This window comes from Limanda limanda, chromosome 16 (assembly GCF_963576545.1).
Source record: "Limanda limanda chromosome 16, fLimLim1.1, whole genome shotgun sequence".
Taxonomy (NCBI): domain Eukaryota; kingdom Metazoa; phylum Chordata; class Actinopteri; order Pleuronectiformes; family Pleuronectidae; genus Limanda; species Limanda limanda.
The window spans coordinates 17,517,333-17,530,151 of NC_083651.1; the positions used below are offsets into that span (position 1 = coordinate 17,517,333).

At 41.3% G+C, this 12,819-nt stretch overlaps 1 protein-coding gene across 1 annotated transcript in view; it reads left to right on the forward strand.

Moving 5' to 3' along the window:
- Window positions 1–12,819, forward strand: part of LOC133021331 (bromodomain adjacent to zinc finger domain protein 2B) — a 47,836-nt gene that overhangs the window by 27,581 nt on the left and 7,436 nt on the right. Inside the window, exons 7-24 of the mRNA XM_061088124.1 lie at window positions 1,906–2,118; window positions 2,435–3,103; window positions 3,857–3,918; window positions 4,016–4,470; window positions 4,665–4,961; window positions 5,686–5,746; window positions 6,831–6,939; window positions 7,103–7,204; window positions 7,522–7,732; window positions 8,257–8,349; window positions 8,433–8,494; window positions 8,794–8,859; window positions 9,710–9,775; window positions 10,361–10,405; window positions 10,605–10,631; window positions 11,499–11,564; window positions 11,663–11,803; window positions 12,299–12,553. Of these exons, the coding sequence (XP_060944107.1) occupies window positions 1,906–2,118; window positions 2,435–3,103; window positions 3,857–3,918; window positions 4,016–4,470; window positions 4,665–4,961; window positions 5,686–5,746; window positions 6,831–6,939; window positions 7,103–7,204; window positions 7,522–7,732; window positions 8,257–8,349; window positions 8,433–8,494; window positions 8,794–8,859; window positions 9,710–9,775; window positions 10,361–10,405; window positions 10,605–10,631; window positions 11,499–11,564; window positions 11,663–11,803; window positions 12,299–12,553 (3,000 nt within the window). The remainder of the gene's footprint in view (window positions 1–1,905; window positions 2,119–2,434; window positions 3,104–3,856; window positions 3,919–4,015; window positions 4,471–4,664; window positions 4,962–5,685; window positions 5,747–6,830; window positions 6,940–7,102; window positions 7,205–7,521; window positions 7,733–8,256; window positions 8,350–8,432; window positions 8,495–8,793; window positions 8,860–9,709; window positions 9,776–10,360; window positions 10,406–10,604; window positions 10,632–11,498; window positions 11,565–11,662; window positions 11,804–12,298; window positions 12,554–12,819) is intronic.

Below are 12,819 nucleotides of genomic sequence, written 5' to 3' on the forward strand. Positions count from 1 at the left end.
ATTACCTGGGGGCCGCTGGAGGCAGTATCTGGGTGAGGCTGGGCCGCATCAGGCATTCCACAAAAAAAAAAAATTTGCTAAAAAAATCCAAACTTCTCTAATGTCATTACTAACAGTTATTTAACTTCAATGGGTTCTTCTGAACATGAATAGAATATTGAAGAACACGAACAGTTCTTGTAAACATGGCTTCTCTTGCCTACTTCTTGCTGCCAGAGACCTGGCAGCGCTTCCTCTCACATAGCTGAGCCACATTTGGCTTGAGGGAGGAAGCAGTTGAGACCCTCAGTATGGCTTGAAGATGATCATCAGTAAGCCTGGACCTGTACCTGGACTTATTGAAGTTCAAGGTGGAGAAGAGCTTTTCACACAAATATGTGCTCCAAAAAAGGCACATGGTCCGCTTGAACATTCGGGAAAGCTCAAGGAAGCTGGGGTTAAATTCTCACAAAAATTGCCCAAGCTTGTCTTCCTTTCCACTCACCTCCCTGAACTTGGCTTTGAGGTCAGAGTTGCACTGCAGGCCAATGAGCTCCATTTGAAGCACAGGAGGGGCATCTTGCATATCAAAGGAGAAGGGATCCGCAAAATTTTTGTAAAAGTCGCTCTGTGCGTCTTGAAGTCTGCAAATCTATGATCAAATTCCTCCTGTAGCCTCACATTTTTCTATACATTTTTGTGCTTACTTTGTGCCGGCGTGTTGGCTTGCCTGCGTTCTGGGACTTATTTGAGCAGATCCGGTACCTCTCGTATCGAAAAAAATATGAACATTAAAAAAAGTTTTTTAAGAAATGATTAAAATAAAATATAACAATATAATGTAATCACTAGAAAATTACGGAGCCCCTGTTGACATCGGTGGATGAATTACTAATTTGTGGCCACGCAATAACAAGATAATCTAATAAATTATATATAAAGCTTTCTTAACAACAGCATCACAATTTCATAAAATGCAGACTTCTAAGATGAACCAAAATAACTAGCACATTGTCATGTACAGTCCGTGGCTCGGTGCGTAAATGTCACCACCAGAGGATGAGGGAATTTAAATCATTAAAATTCATCCACACATACCAGGTGTAAATAATAATGTAAAACAGCCCAGACTGTAAAATGTAGATATTAGCTCAATGACGTGTTATAAACTGCTGCGGTTTAGAATAATCTGTCTGCGTAAAGAAGCTCCCAAAACCTCACAGCGCAGCGTGTGCGTAAAGGAGCCGTGGTGTCCCTTGAATTTGCCTTCAATTTAACAAATTGTGTGTGTGTGTGTGTGTGTGTTCCGTTCCGCTGGACACAGAAGTCGCCCTTTGCTCAAGACGCCACTTTATTAATCACTGACATAAAGACTGATACCGTCACTGCAGTATAGCCTAAATAAGTCCCACTGCATTGTAAGTGGCATGTGTGTGCTGTTTTAAGCGGCGTTTTATGGGCGACCTGTGCTCGTCGTACCTGCGCTGTGATATGTACTTAGCGTTCCGGCACCTTGTGATTTATAAATGAAGCACTGGATAAATCATGACCTGCGCGAAAGAGGGCGGAAAACTATGAATTTCACCCTCCTGCACCGCACATCCAAAGCCACTCTTTTCGCTCCCGGCTCTCTCTCTCAGTCACTCTCACACGTACACACACATACACGACCCCGCCCCCCATGTAACTCACTTGCATGCTGCGTTCACTGGTCAGGCACACAGTAGGAAACCAGAACATCATAACATTGTCCCACACAGCAGCTAACAGCGGAGCTGCTACAATGTTTGTGCGGGCCGCACTAACATTAAACTTTCATATTAAGGTGGGGGCCACAAAATATCGTCCCGCGGGCCGCAATTGGCCCGCGGGCCGCGAGTTTGAGACCCCTGGTTTAAATGTATACGGAATTCTATTGTTACTTAGAAACCCAGCAAAAGACCACTAGAGACCTCAAGCACGAGTGGCAGCCAGTCAGGATCCATATCAGATAGCTCCAGTGATGGTGAGGACAGCAGCAGTGATGCTGATGACATGGAGGAGGAAGAGGAGGACAATGATGAAGATGAGGATGACCAGAGCAACGACAGCGATGACTCTGATTCCGAAACAGAGGGTCAAGTTAAACAGAAAGTCAAGGTAAGGCCAGGTTGTGTTCAAATGCTGTTGTCTGTGTTAAAACATTTAGCAGAATATTTACAATCAGCTGAGACATTATTTTTGGTTTATCATTTTAAAAAGGCCATATTTATCAGATGGAAACTTCTGGTACAAGAGGTTATTTTGTGAAGTTTTGTGTCTAACAGTTGTAAAAAAAAATCTGTGTGTAAAGCAGCCTTAATGGCAGCAAACTGGATGTATGTGCTAAGTGACAGAGCTGCCACAGTGAGGCTTTCTCAGCAGGATTTGACATGACATGCTGTCTTCTCCCTGTTCTCCCCATCCTCCCACTCAGCGGCTGACACAGAACACTTTGGAGAGTAAAAAGAGGAGATCTTGCACTGCTGATGGAAATGCAACTCAAGACAGTCGTCGCGATGGTGTCTCTTTGACTTCTTCGCACCGTATCCAGTCCTCTCCCCATCCTGCTGGCAGGCCTCAATCCGAAGCTCTGTTTCTCAAGAGATCCAGGACTGCGGAGGAGGACGGACAGAAACACATTAGTGTCATTCAGGCCACAGGGCTGGCAGCCATTAGCAGCAGTCCCTTCTCACAGTCCCACAGGGAGGTGTCTCCTCTGCCCTCCAGATCCTCACCCAAACCCATATCCTTCTCCAACTCACCCAAGCACTTACCTCCGGCTTCACCAAAGCCCTTCTCTCATTCGTCCTCCCCAAAGCACAGCTCTGTCTCCTCTTCCCCCAAACCTCTTGCCCTCTGTTCCCCTCTGAAACCCCTGTCTCTGGGTACCTCACCCAAACCTTCAAATCTTTCCTCACTTAAACCTCACTCCCTCTCCTCTTCACCCAAACCACCCACATCGTTAGCCAGACAAAAGCCCTCACATAAGCAGAGGGGTCTGATGCCCTCTTCTAAGCACACACAGCCTGTTTATAACCCAAAGGAGAGCAGTGGAAACCCAGATGAAATCTCATTGCACCTCAACAGTTTTAAATCGAGAAAGGTGAGTTATATATATATTCATGTTGTTGCATTGTAGCTGATTTTTTTTTATTTCTGAATTCTATCTAATGTACAGAACATGAATTCCTGTAGTTTGTTTCTCTTTTGCAATAGAATGAGCTCTGTTCTCATGTGTTGTCCATCATTCTCGCTGTCATGAAATAAATAAAAATCGGTGGGTTCCGTAACAATAGACGATGAATGCATAAACACTATTTTTAGTACTTTTATTGTACTACACGAGAGTCTGTCACTTTTAGACTTCTTGTCATACGGTGGTCAATGTTTTTAGCTCTATAGAGAAAACTGACAAGCAATTAGCTCTGTTCTGCTTCAGGATGTTTGTTATCAAGAGAGAGAAATTGGCCTTTTTACAGGACTCTGTTATTGTCACTGTACTGAGAAGGAGGTAGAATGTGGCAATCTGTAACAAGAGCATTCTAATTCATATGATGGTGGTACATTAAATACAGGCTTTCGGTTGCCAGAGCATGACAATAGCAACAAATGCGAGATGACAGCTGAATTTGCAGGATGGCACTAGGCCAAACAATTTGAAAATATTTTTCCACAGCAGCCTTTTTTCCCCCTTCATTGTTGTTGACAGCCGCGAGCCTGCTCTTCATTGTCCCTGTCTCTTATTACACCTTAAATTCCTTCATTCACAGCCCACAGCGATGTAATGTGAGTGACAGATTGTGTAATTACTTCATTTTTTCCCCTTTGTTTCCCTTTCTTTTGCATTTTTATTTAGCGCGTCCATCCAGAGGCCTCTTTAAAGCAGCCTTTCTCTCTGCAACTCTCCAGCCAGAACTGGTATTAAGTCACATAAATTCAGCATCCTCTTCAACATTGTTACCACCCAAATATTGCCAGATATATTGAGTAGTCATTTGCCGTCTCTCCCACACAGCAATGACAACAACCTGTTCCTGAACCTTCGTCCTAATGGAGCGTTCCACGGCGAAGTTCAGGATGCCCCCTTGGCTCTCATCAAGAAGCCCCGCAGGCAGAGCAGCACCCTCAGCAACAAGCCGCTTGTTGCCGCTATTAGCCCTTCCTGCCTGATGCCCATCAACTTGAGCATTGGCACCAAGGATCCAACGGACTCTGCTTCCCCGCTTAAATCAAAGGCCTCGCCACGACTTTCTCACGGATCGAGGAAGTCCAAGAGTCCTAAATCTCTACATGCAGGAAGGAGTCTCCAGAAAACCAACTCGTCCCGTCCTCCCCGTGTAGAATTGGTCAGAAGCAGTGAGTCTGACAACCACAGCAGCAGGGACTCCGACTCCGACTCTTCAGGAGATGACTCCGATGAAGATGATGAAGACGATCTTGAGGAGGAGGATTCTGATAGTAGTCTATCAGGTTAGATTTAACACCCCTCTCTTTAATTAATTAAATGTCTTCACTGATATGTTGTTGCAGAAAGAGCCGTTAGATGAGGCATCTTTGAGAAATTACCAGGGCTCTGGATGGTTTGGTTGTTTGAAGAATGCTAATTAGGTTTTATTTCTGCTCTTTCACTTGTTTTTCATCTGTCACTCTGGGATTCCCCGCAGAGTCAGAGAGCAATCTGGAGAGCGACTCTGACGGTTCTGAGGATGACATGAAAGAGCGCTCTGAGTCTGAAGCGGATAGCGATGCAGAGAGCACCCCCCCGAAACCAGCGAAAGCGCCGCTGTCAGCTCGCAAGTCCTCCTCGAGCCTCTCAGCCGACTGCTCCCTGCTCAACCTGCAGGTCATCACGCCACTTAGTTTGTCCAGTGGCCTGCTCACCCCCAACAGACTGAGCAGCTTAGGAGCTCTGAGCAACCACAGCACCCCGTCCTCATCCTTCACACTTACCCCCCTGCCAGGTAACAAATACACCCATAAACTACGATACAGCTTGAAATTTGAAATTACAGTTGACTAAGATCGTTAAATCTCTGCTTCAGGACAGCATTGATTTCTCACAATGTTTATCCCCCCCCCCCTACCTCTTGCAAAACATACATGTACAGTATCTATCTTAATAGTTCCAGGTTAAAATGATCTCTATGGAAGATATTTGTTACAGCATTGCTTTATCTCCAGCAGCTTTTGTTTTTATATCCCAGGCAGATGCTTTTTGAATCTGATACTGGATGAGTCATGGAACATGTTTTGTTCCATGACAAAACATGTTCCCCCACAGAACATTGTGACTTTCTAAAATGAGATAGTTTATTTTCTGTTCCATTCAGTTGTTCTTTGTATTAATAGCATCTATATGCAGTGAATCACTCTTGATGAACATAGACACATTTATACACTTATTTGCACATCTCCAATGAATAAAAAGCAATTTGTATTGATGTGTTTATATGTATGTTATTTCTAAATTACATTGCCCTGGATCACATGGTCATTTAGGTGAAATTATGGGAAGTGAATTGTGCAATTCATGCATCAAAAAACCTATCCAAAACCGACTGGTCTGTCTAGCAGTGTCTCCTTTTGAGGGATGTTATAGATTTTCAGTAGTGTGGCTCTTTTCTTTGTTTTATGTAGTGTAATTTGCTCAGGTTGAAGGTGCTGACTCATGTCTTCTGTTTTTAGGATCAGGGAAGAGGAGGAGGGTAACCGATGAGAGAGTCCTGAAGTCACCTCTTGAGTTTGGGTGAGCTGTTGTGCATGAAATTCTTGTTAAATGGATGGTCTGACCATGTCCTCTTTGTCCTTCCTGCTGTCATACTTGCTGCACTGTTTGTGTTTCTGCTATTGGTCTTATAGTTAAATGTCAGCTCACTGAGGGCTGACTAGTGGCCTTTTCCAAAAGGTCACCTATGGCCAACTTTTCTTTGTGGGGCTGCCTTCTTGTTTCTGTTTAGTTTTTTACATGCAATAAACAAACGACACACACACACACACACACAAATCTATAGGAAATACTATATTCTCTCATCAAATGCTATCATTGTGCTCCTGGTAAATTTTCCGCTCCCCAATGTAAATGTGGGTAAATATGATACTGGGCACAAAAGTAGTAATCACGCTCAATTTTCCCAGGCTAATATGTTTTGACCGCAGTGGAATTTCTGAGTTTTTCGAGTATGAGCAGAACACAAACCCCTCCATACCCTCCTTTAAGGGGCCTTACTAACCCAGTCTTGGGCTGAAGGTCACAGTGGTCCGGAAATGAAATGAGGCCCAGCCGTTCGACTCAAGGGGTTAATTGCATCCAGTTTCAACACAGACATGCAACATTAGCTGCTCCCTGCCCGCAAATTCTGCAGCATGGGATCAGAGCAACCTTTCATCTGATGGGGATGTTTTTCATCAGCAGGTTCACAGGAAACAGGCCACTGGACTGTATTTCAGCCCCTATTTCTGTCTGGGATAACAGACTACATGTGTTTTTTTCCTAAGTCATGGCTGCTGTCCAGTTGATCTCCTGGGGACTGAGGGGTTGCCCCTCTTGGCTCATGTCCATCTAGGAGTACACAGCTGTACAGTCACCCATTACATCATTTCCCTCCTTGTTTCCCTGCCAGTTTGAATGAGAGAATATGTATCTGCCCTAGTTCTGACCCTGAACATTATTCAATTGCGGGAAATAACTATTGTAAGATATCTTTCTCTTTGAATATATATATATATATATATATATATTAATGATGACTTAATACAGCTGAAACAACATTTGAATGATATTGATTTCATGCTAAATATGTTGTTCTTGGTTTGCAATTGTGTTTGCTCAGGTGGCAGAGAGAGACTCGGATCAGGAGTGTGGCGGGTCGACTTCAAGGGGAGGTTGCTTACTTTGCACCATGTGGGAAGAAACTGCGTCAGTATCCTGATGTAATGAAGGTGAACCAACAATTTATGGAAAATATAAAACCTTACACCATGGCATATAGTCACTGCAGCTTTATGTAATCACACACCAGTGGAAATCACAACATGTTACCAGTTATATAGCTCAGAGTTCTTCCCATGCTTTGATTATAATGCATAATTCTTTTTTCTGCAGTACTTAGTGCGGAATGGAATAACTGAAATCTCACGGGACAACTTCAGCTTTAGTACAAAAATTAAAGTTGGTGACTTCTATGAAGCCAGAGAAGGACCAGAGGTAAATGTTCCCTTTTATTTATTTTACACAACATATATATAATAATGTAAAAGTGTGTGAGGTCTGATAGAAACATTACTCACACGAAAACTGTTCGTTTGAGAGAAATTGAGCCAATATACTCACAGAGTCGCAGGTATGCAAGCAGAAGAATTCACATATTTGTTGAGAAGTATCTATCAAAGTTCATTTCTGATGAATCTTAAGCTTGAAAGCTTGCTTTTGTTAGATAAAGCAATCAGTAGATACAAGTCAGTCTGACCATCTTTTCCTTTCATTTTCTTTAATCCTTCCTTCGTCTTTGTAATATTTCTTAGGGTCCACAGTGGTTTTTACTGGCTGAAGAGGAGATCACTCCCAGTATCATAGCGATGGATGGCCGCCGCAGTCGCAGCTTGAAGTCTGAGCACCAGCCATCAGGTGAAGGCGCTGGGAGCCAACAATGGAAAAATCATCCTCTAAATGTCGGAGAAAATACCTTCCAAGACGTCAACAATGCCAAGCTGCTCCGCAAACTGGAGGCTCAAGGTCAGTGTACATCTTTGAAGTGTTTCAGTGTCACCTGTAAATAGGTTATCACTTTTGTGGGTTGTTTGATTTACTTTTTTTCATGAGAATATTTGGCCACCTGCGCATATATGTGAGATCACTTTAAGATATTCCCAGCTCAGCTTCAATAGAGTTTACTTCCAAAACCATTTTTTCAAACTATATCATTGGTGGATGTTTTGGTGTCAGCACCTCAAAATCGAGTTGTAAAAGTTGCCCACCTTGTAAGAGCCACCTTAAAAGAGGCGCCCTTTAACATTAAGCACAAAAAGCAAGGTTTATCGCCCATGCTTTTCTTTCTCAACTTTTTTTCCTTAATGATAGGACCAGCCTAAACCATCTTTGCAGTTTTTTCATGTAAATGAAAACAGTTTGTTGTTAAATGCTTCAGTCTTTTTCTCTGGAAATCAGGACTTTGGAGTAGTCTGCAGGTCAATATTTTACTAATCATTTCAGTTCTCTTTGGCGTGTGATTTCATAGTTTATATCCCATCATGTTTCAGAAATAGCTCGACAGGCAGCTCAGATCAAATTGATGAGAAAAATGGAGAAGCAGGCCATGGCACAAGCAGCCAAGGAGGCAAGGAGGCAACAAGGTAAACAGCCACAGTCCCGTCAGACTCCTCTCTAACATTGGATCAGATTCTTTGTGTGAACCTAACGTGTTTTTGTTTTCTAGCAATAATGGCTGCTGAGGAGAGGCGGAAAAAGAGAGAGCAGATGAAGATTCTCAAACAGCAAGTAAGGATCTTTCTTTGCATGCTCTGTTTAATTTTCCTTGCAGATCTTCCCAACTATCAGCTGCCACTCTGCTCTGTTGCACTTTCAGAACTTGTGCACTCTCTAGGTTTTAAATTGAAAAACAGTTGAATTGCTCTGAAATTCCACAAGGAAGTTGCTATCCTTCAAAATGCTGCACCTTCCTGATTTGCATAGACCCACTGTGCTTCCTCACCCCACACCCTGCTCCCCTCCGCCTCTCTATAACATGCATGACTTAACAGTTAATTCATTTGATCTTGCCCTCATCCTTTTACCAGGAGAAGATCAAGCGCATTCAGCAAATTCGAATGGAGAAAGAACTCCGTGCACAGCAAATTCTTGAGGTTGGTCCTGAAAGTTATTGCAGAAACATTCTGAAACACTTCCTTTCTGCTGTTGATAGGATTTTTTTTTTTTAAGCCAACCAAAGGCTATTCCTAAATTATATCGTCCCACTTTTGGTCACATCCAGTGAGTACATGTGACTAATGCTTAATTGGTTTTGTGCAAAAGTGCCATTGAATATGAAAATCTCCTCAGACCGTGATGGAGCTTAATACAAAATACAGTGTTTCATTAACTAAGAGGTGGCCCAGCGTTTACCATGGCTAGGTGAAATTCCTATTTTGCATTCTCTCACTAATAGAAGCTGTGAAGTATTTTAGCTTTTCAAAATCAAATTTCAGTTGACACACATGGCAAGTGGCTCTTAACAGGATTTCATTGGGGGCTATAATTACTGATTAAAATGTTGCTTAATTTATTCTTACTGCCTGCTGGTGTTTCATAATAACTGCGCTGCGGCTGCCATTTTGTCTTTGAGTTTTAATGGGAGCGAATAATCATCCTTTCACTCCGCGTGTCAATATCTTAGATCTGATATTACCAGTGAGACACTGGCACTATTTAGATTTGTGTGGAGTATTTTCTATTGACATCATTAAGCAAACTAATACCAAAAATTATACAAAATATAATAATGAGCATAACGCTTAAATATTCCTTTCAAGAATTTTGTTTTTTTTCACGTTTGTTTCATGTTATACCGTTAATTAAGGAAATGATTGGTTGATTCATTCATCAAACATTGTTGCCCCGGTTAAATGCAAATAGATCTTTACTGTTATGGACATACTGCACTTATTGAATGACTGTATCAGCCAACTCTGTTTCTTGACCTTTTTGCATTCACAGGCTAAAAGACAGAAAAAACAAGAAGCAGCCAATGCCAGAATATTGGAGGCTGAGAAACGAAACAAGGTCAATAACTGATGTTTATGAGCAAATTGTGTTTTTCACTGTAGTTTCTGGTGTCACATCTTACCGACTCTGCCTTGTCAGCCCGGTAATGTTTTGGCCCCATTTATTATGTATTTAGCAATTCATTATGCCTTATTAGTCCTGGTAAATGGACCCCTACTATTATTTTATTTTATTATTTATAATGTTTTATTGTTATGTTTTATTATGCTTTGTTGTGTCCTGTCTGTGCTGTTTGTAATATGTCTGTCAAACGGATGCATTCTTCTAAGACTGCAAATCTAGCTGCGGGTACAAATAAAGTAACCTGAACGTGAACTTTTGTTCTATTTGTTAGTGCAAATCAGATTTTTCTCACCTTGGTTTATGACTATGATTAAAATACCACCTCCTTTTATTTAGGGCGTTTTTATTTACACATTAGCTCAACCAGCAAAGCCAAGACACCTCAAACATTTTTCAGGCTGCTGCTGGATGGGATGAGAAGGCCAAACATTTCTGTGTGCTTTTAAAATTATGAATATAATATAAGAATTATTGTGAAACATATTTTGGTTTCTAAATGATCTGTTCTTTTTCCCATAGGATAAGGAGATGCAAAGACTGCAAGCTGTTATACTGAAGCACCAGGTGGGTGTTTTTCCCTCAAATGATTTGATTACCTTGAAGATGGTCTCTAACTAATTAACGCAAAATGTATATTTTCAAAATATTATTAATTAATTTGGGGTTCTTTGGTTTATTTTTAACTATAGGTTGGATTTTTCATGCATTGATTTTCTTCTGTGATTTTTCTATCTCCTAATACTTTGCCAACTCTTCCTACCAGGAGTTGGAGAGGCATAGACTAGATATGGTATGGGTATGTTTGTTTCTGTACATTTAACCACATATTGTGAATGTGTTGTGGTAATTGGTTGCCATCCCAGCAGTATGTTGCGTGTAGTGTTTGGTTGCAGTCGTACTACATCCCTCTGCATGGCTTTTCAAATCAGGGCACTGCATATCTGCGCTATTTGTCTCTCAGGGAAAACACATCCATTAAGTCCACGATATGATCGCAAAAAGGCTGGACTGTACAGAATTTATACAAGGATGAGAACATTTATGATACACTTAAAGAATACTGACTACTTGTTAAATTCTGTTTTGGATGAAATACCTTTTTCACCACAACATGTGAGCACGACGGCACGATCTGTCGTCCCATTTGGAAAAGTCAATATACATTGATGTATCTAGTTTGTGGGGAGAGTTTAGCAGCTACGAGTGAGGTCGTATTATTTAAAGCTTTTCACAACAAATAAATCAGATATAGAATTTAATCCTTTCAATTCCATCATTGTTGATTTGAAACGCACTCATTCTTTTGCTTGCTGTTCTGAAACTCTTGGCTTGTATCAGCTTTCAGTCTGCTACCGCCAGATTAATAATGGCTGTTTGTAACTTTGAGTTTATGCTTTCTGTGTGCATCACTACCCTCGTTTGCTTTTTATTAATCACTATGTTCCATTTGCTTTAAATGTCCTGTATGTCTTGCACTAAAACTACTGTGCAATATGCAGCATGTTGATTATGACATCATTGTGACAGTGTGACCTATGCAGACGATTCTGCTGTGCATGTCAAGTGTTCCATATTGTGTTCCATCTGTGACCCTTGTCTTCATGGCATAATAGAAACTGTGATTAGGAAAGAAAATAATGTGTCTATGCTCGGTTAGGAGAGAGAAAGACGCAGGCAGCACATGATGCTGATGAAGGCTGTGGAGATTCGTAAGAAGGCAGAGGTGCGTAACTGGTGATTTACACAGATGTTTCCTCACTAGTTTCAAATGTCTGTATCGATATCAATATCATGGGGAATAATACCATCTCTTTGCTGCAGGAGAAAGAGCGTCTGAAGAAAGAGAAGAAGGACGAGAAACGGTTAAACAGGGAGAGGAAGCACGAGCTCAGACGACTGGAACTGGAAAAAGCAAAGGAGCTAAAGAAGCCAAACGAAGACATGTGTTTAGCAGATCTTAAGGTATTCACGCACAGAGAGTCCGTACATCAGAGTGCAAACATATTACCACAGATAGTCTCCATCTGAGGAATATACATCATACATGTATGTGGAGAGATTAAGAATTCAACCAGGTGTTGTTGTTTTTTGACATAGGAAATACATCAGTATAATCACTGTAGGAGCTATAGGCATGAAGATTAGATGCTTTGACAAATTTATGGTTTCATTGTTTTACTGTCACATACAAAAATAGATGCTTAATATCATTGAAAGCATCTATGTTTGATTAAAGAGAGCCGGTATAAGTCAAAGTACTGCCACCAAGTGGCTACTGAAAGCATAACAAGTTCTACTGATCCTATTCCTGAATCTATATACTGTATTGTGGACTAGTATTTATTTAACACATTTTAGCTATATAGTCTGAAACAAGAAATACTTGGGTCAGATAGATTTACAAATCATTTCAAATTATAATATAACGTTGAGCTTTATTGGAATTTTTTTCTTCAGTGTCTTCCAGAGCTCTCACACATCCCTGGTCTGGTCTTGCCAGGAAGCACCTTATCTGACTGCCTGATGGTGCTGCAGTTTGTGCACAGCTTTGGAAATGTCCTGGGATTAGACATGAATGTAAACAACGTTGACTTAAGTGTCCTTCAGGAGGGTTTACTAAACACCAGGGGCAGTATGGGGAAAGTGCTAGACCTGCTGGGGAGCATGGTTTCTGCAGCCGTGCGTGATCCTGGTATACCTGCAGGTCACAGGGTGAGTCTGTCATTGTCAGTGTACTATTAATACAGTTGTTGAATTGTAAATGATTTGTTGATCATGTATTTATGCACACACACATTCATACTGATCAGACGTTACTTTTTACAGGTTTCACATTTAATTGCTTTAGACTTTGACTTTCACCATTTCTGTAGCTGATGCAGAACCACTGCAGTAGTTCGAAAGTAGAGTTGTATTTTTATTCAATATATTTAAGGAAGACCTGACAGCAGGGACACTTTAGTTTAATACATTCTGTA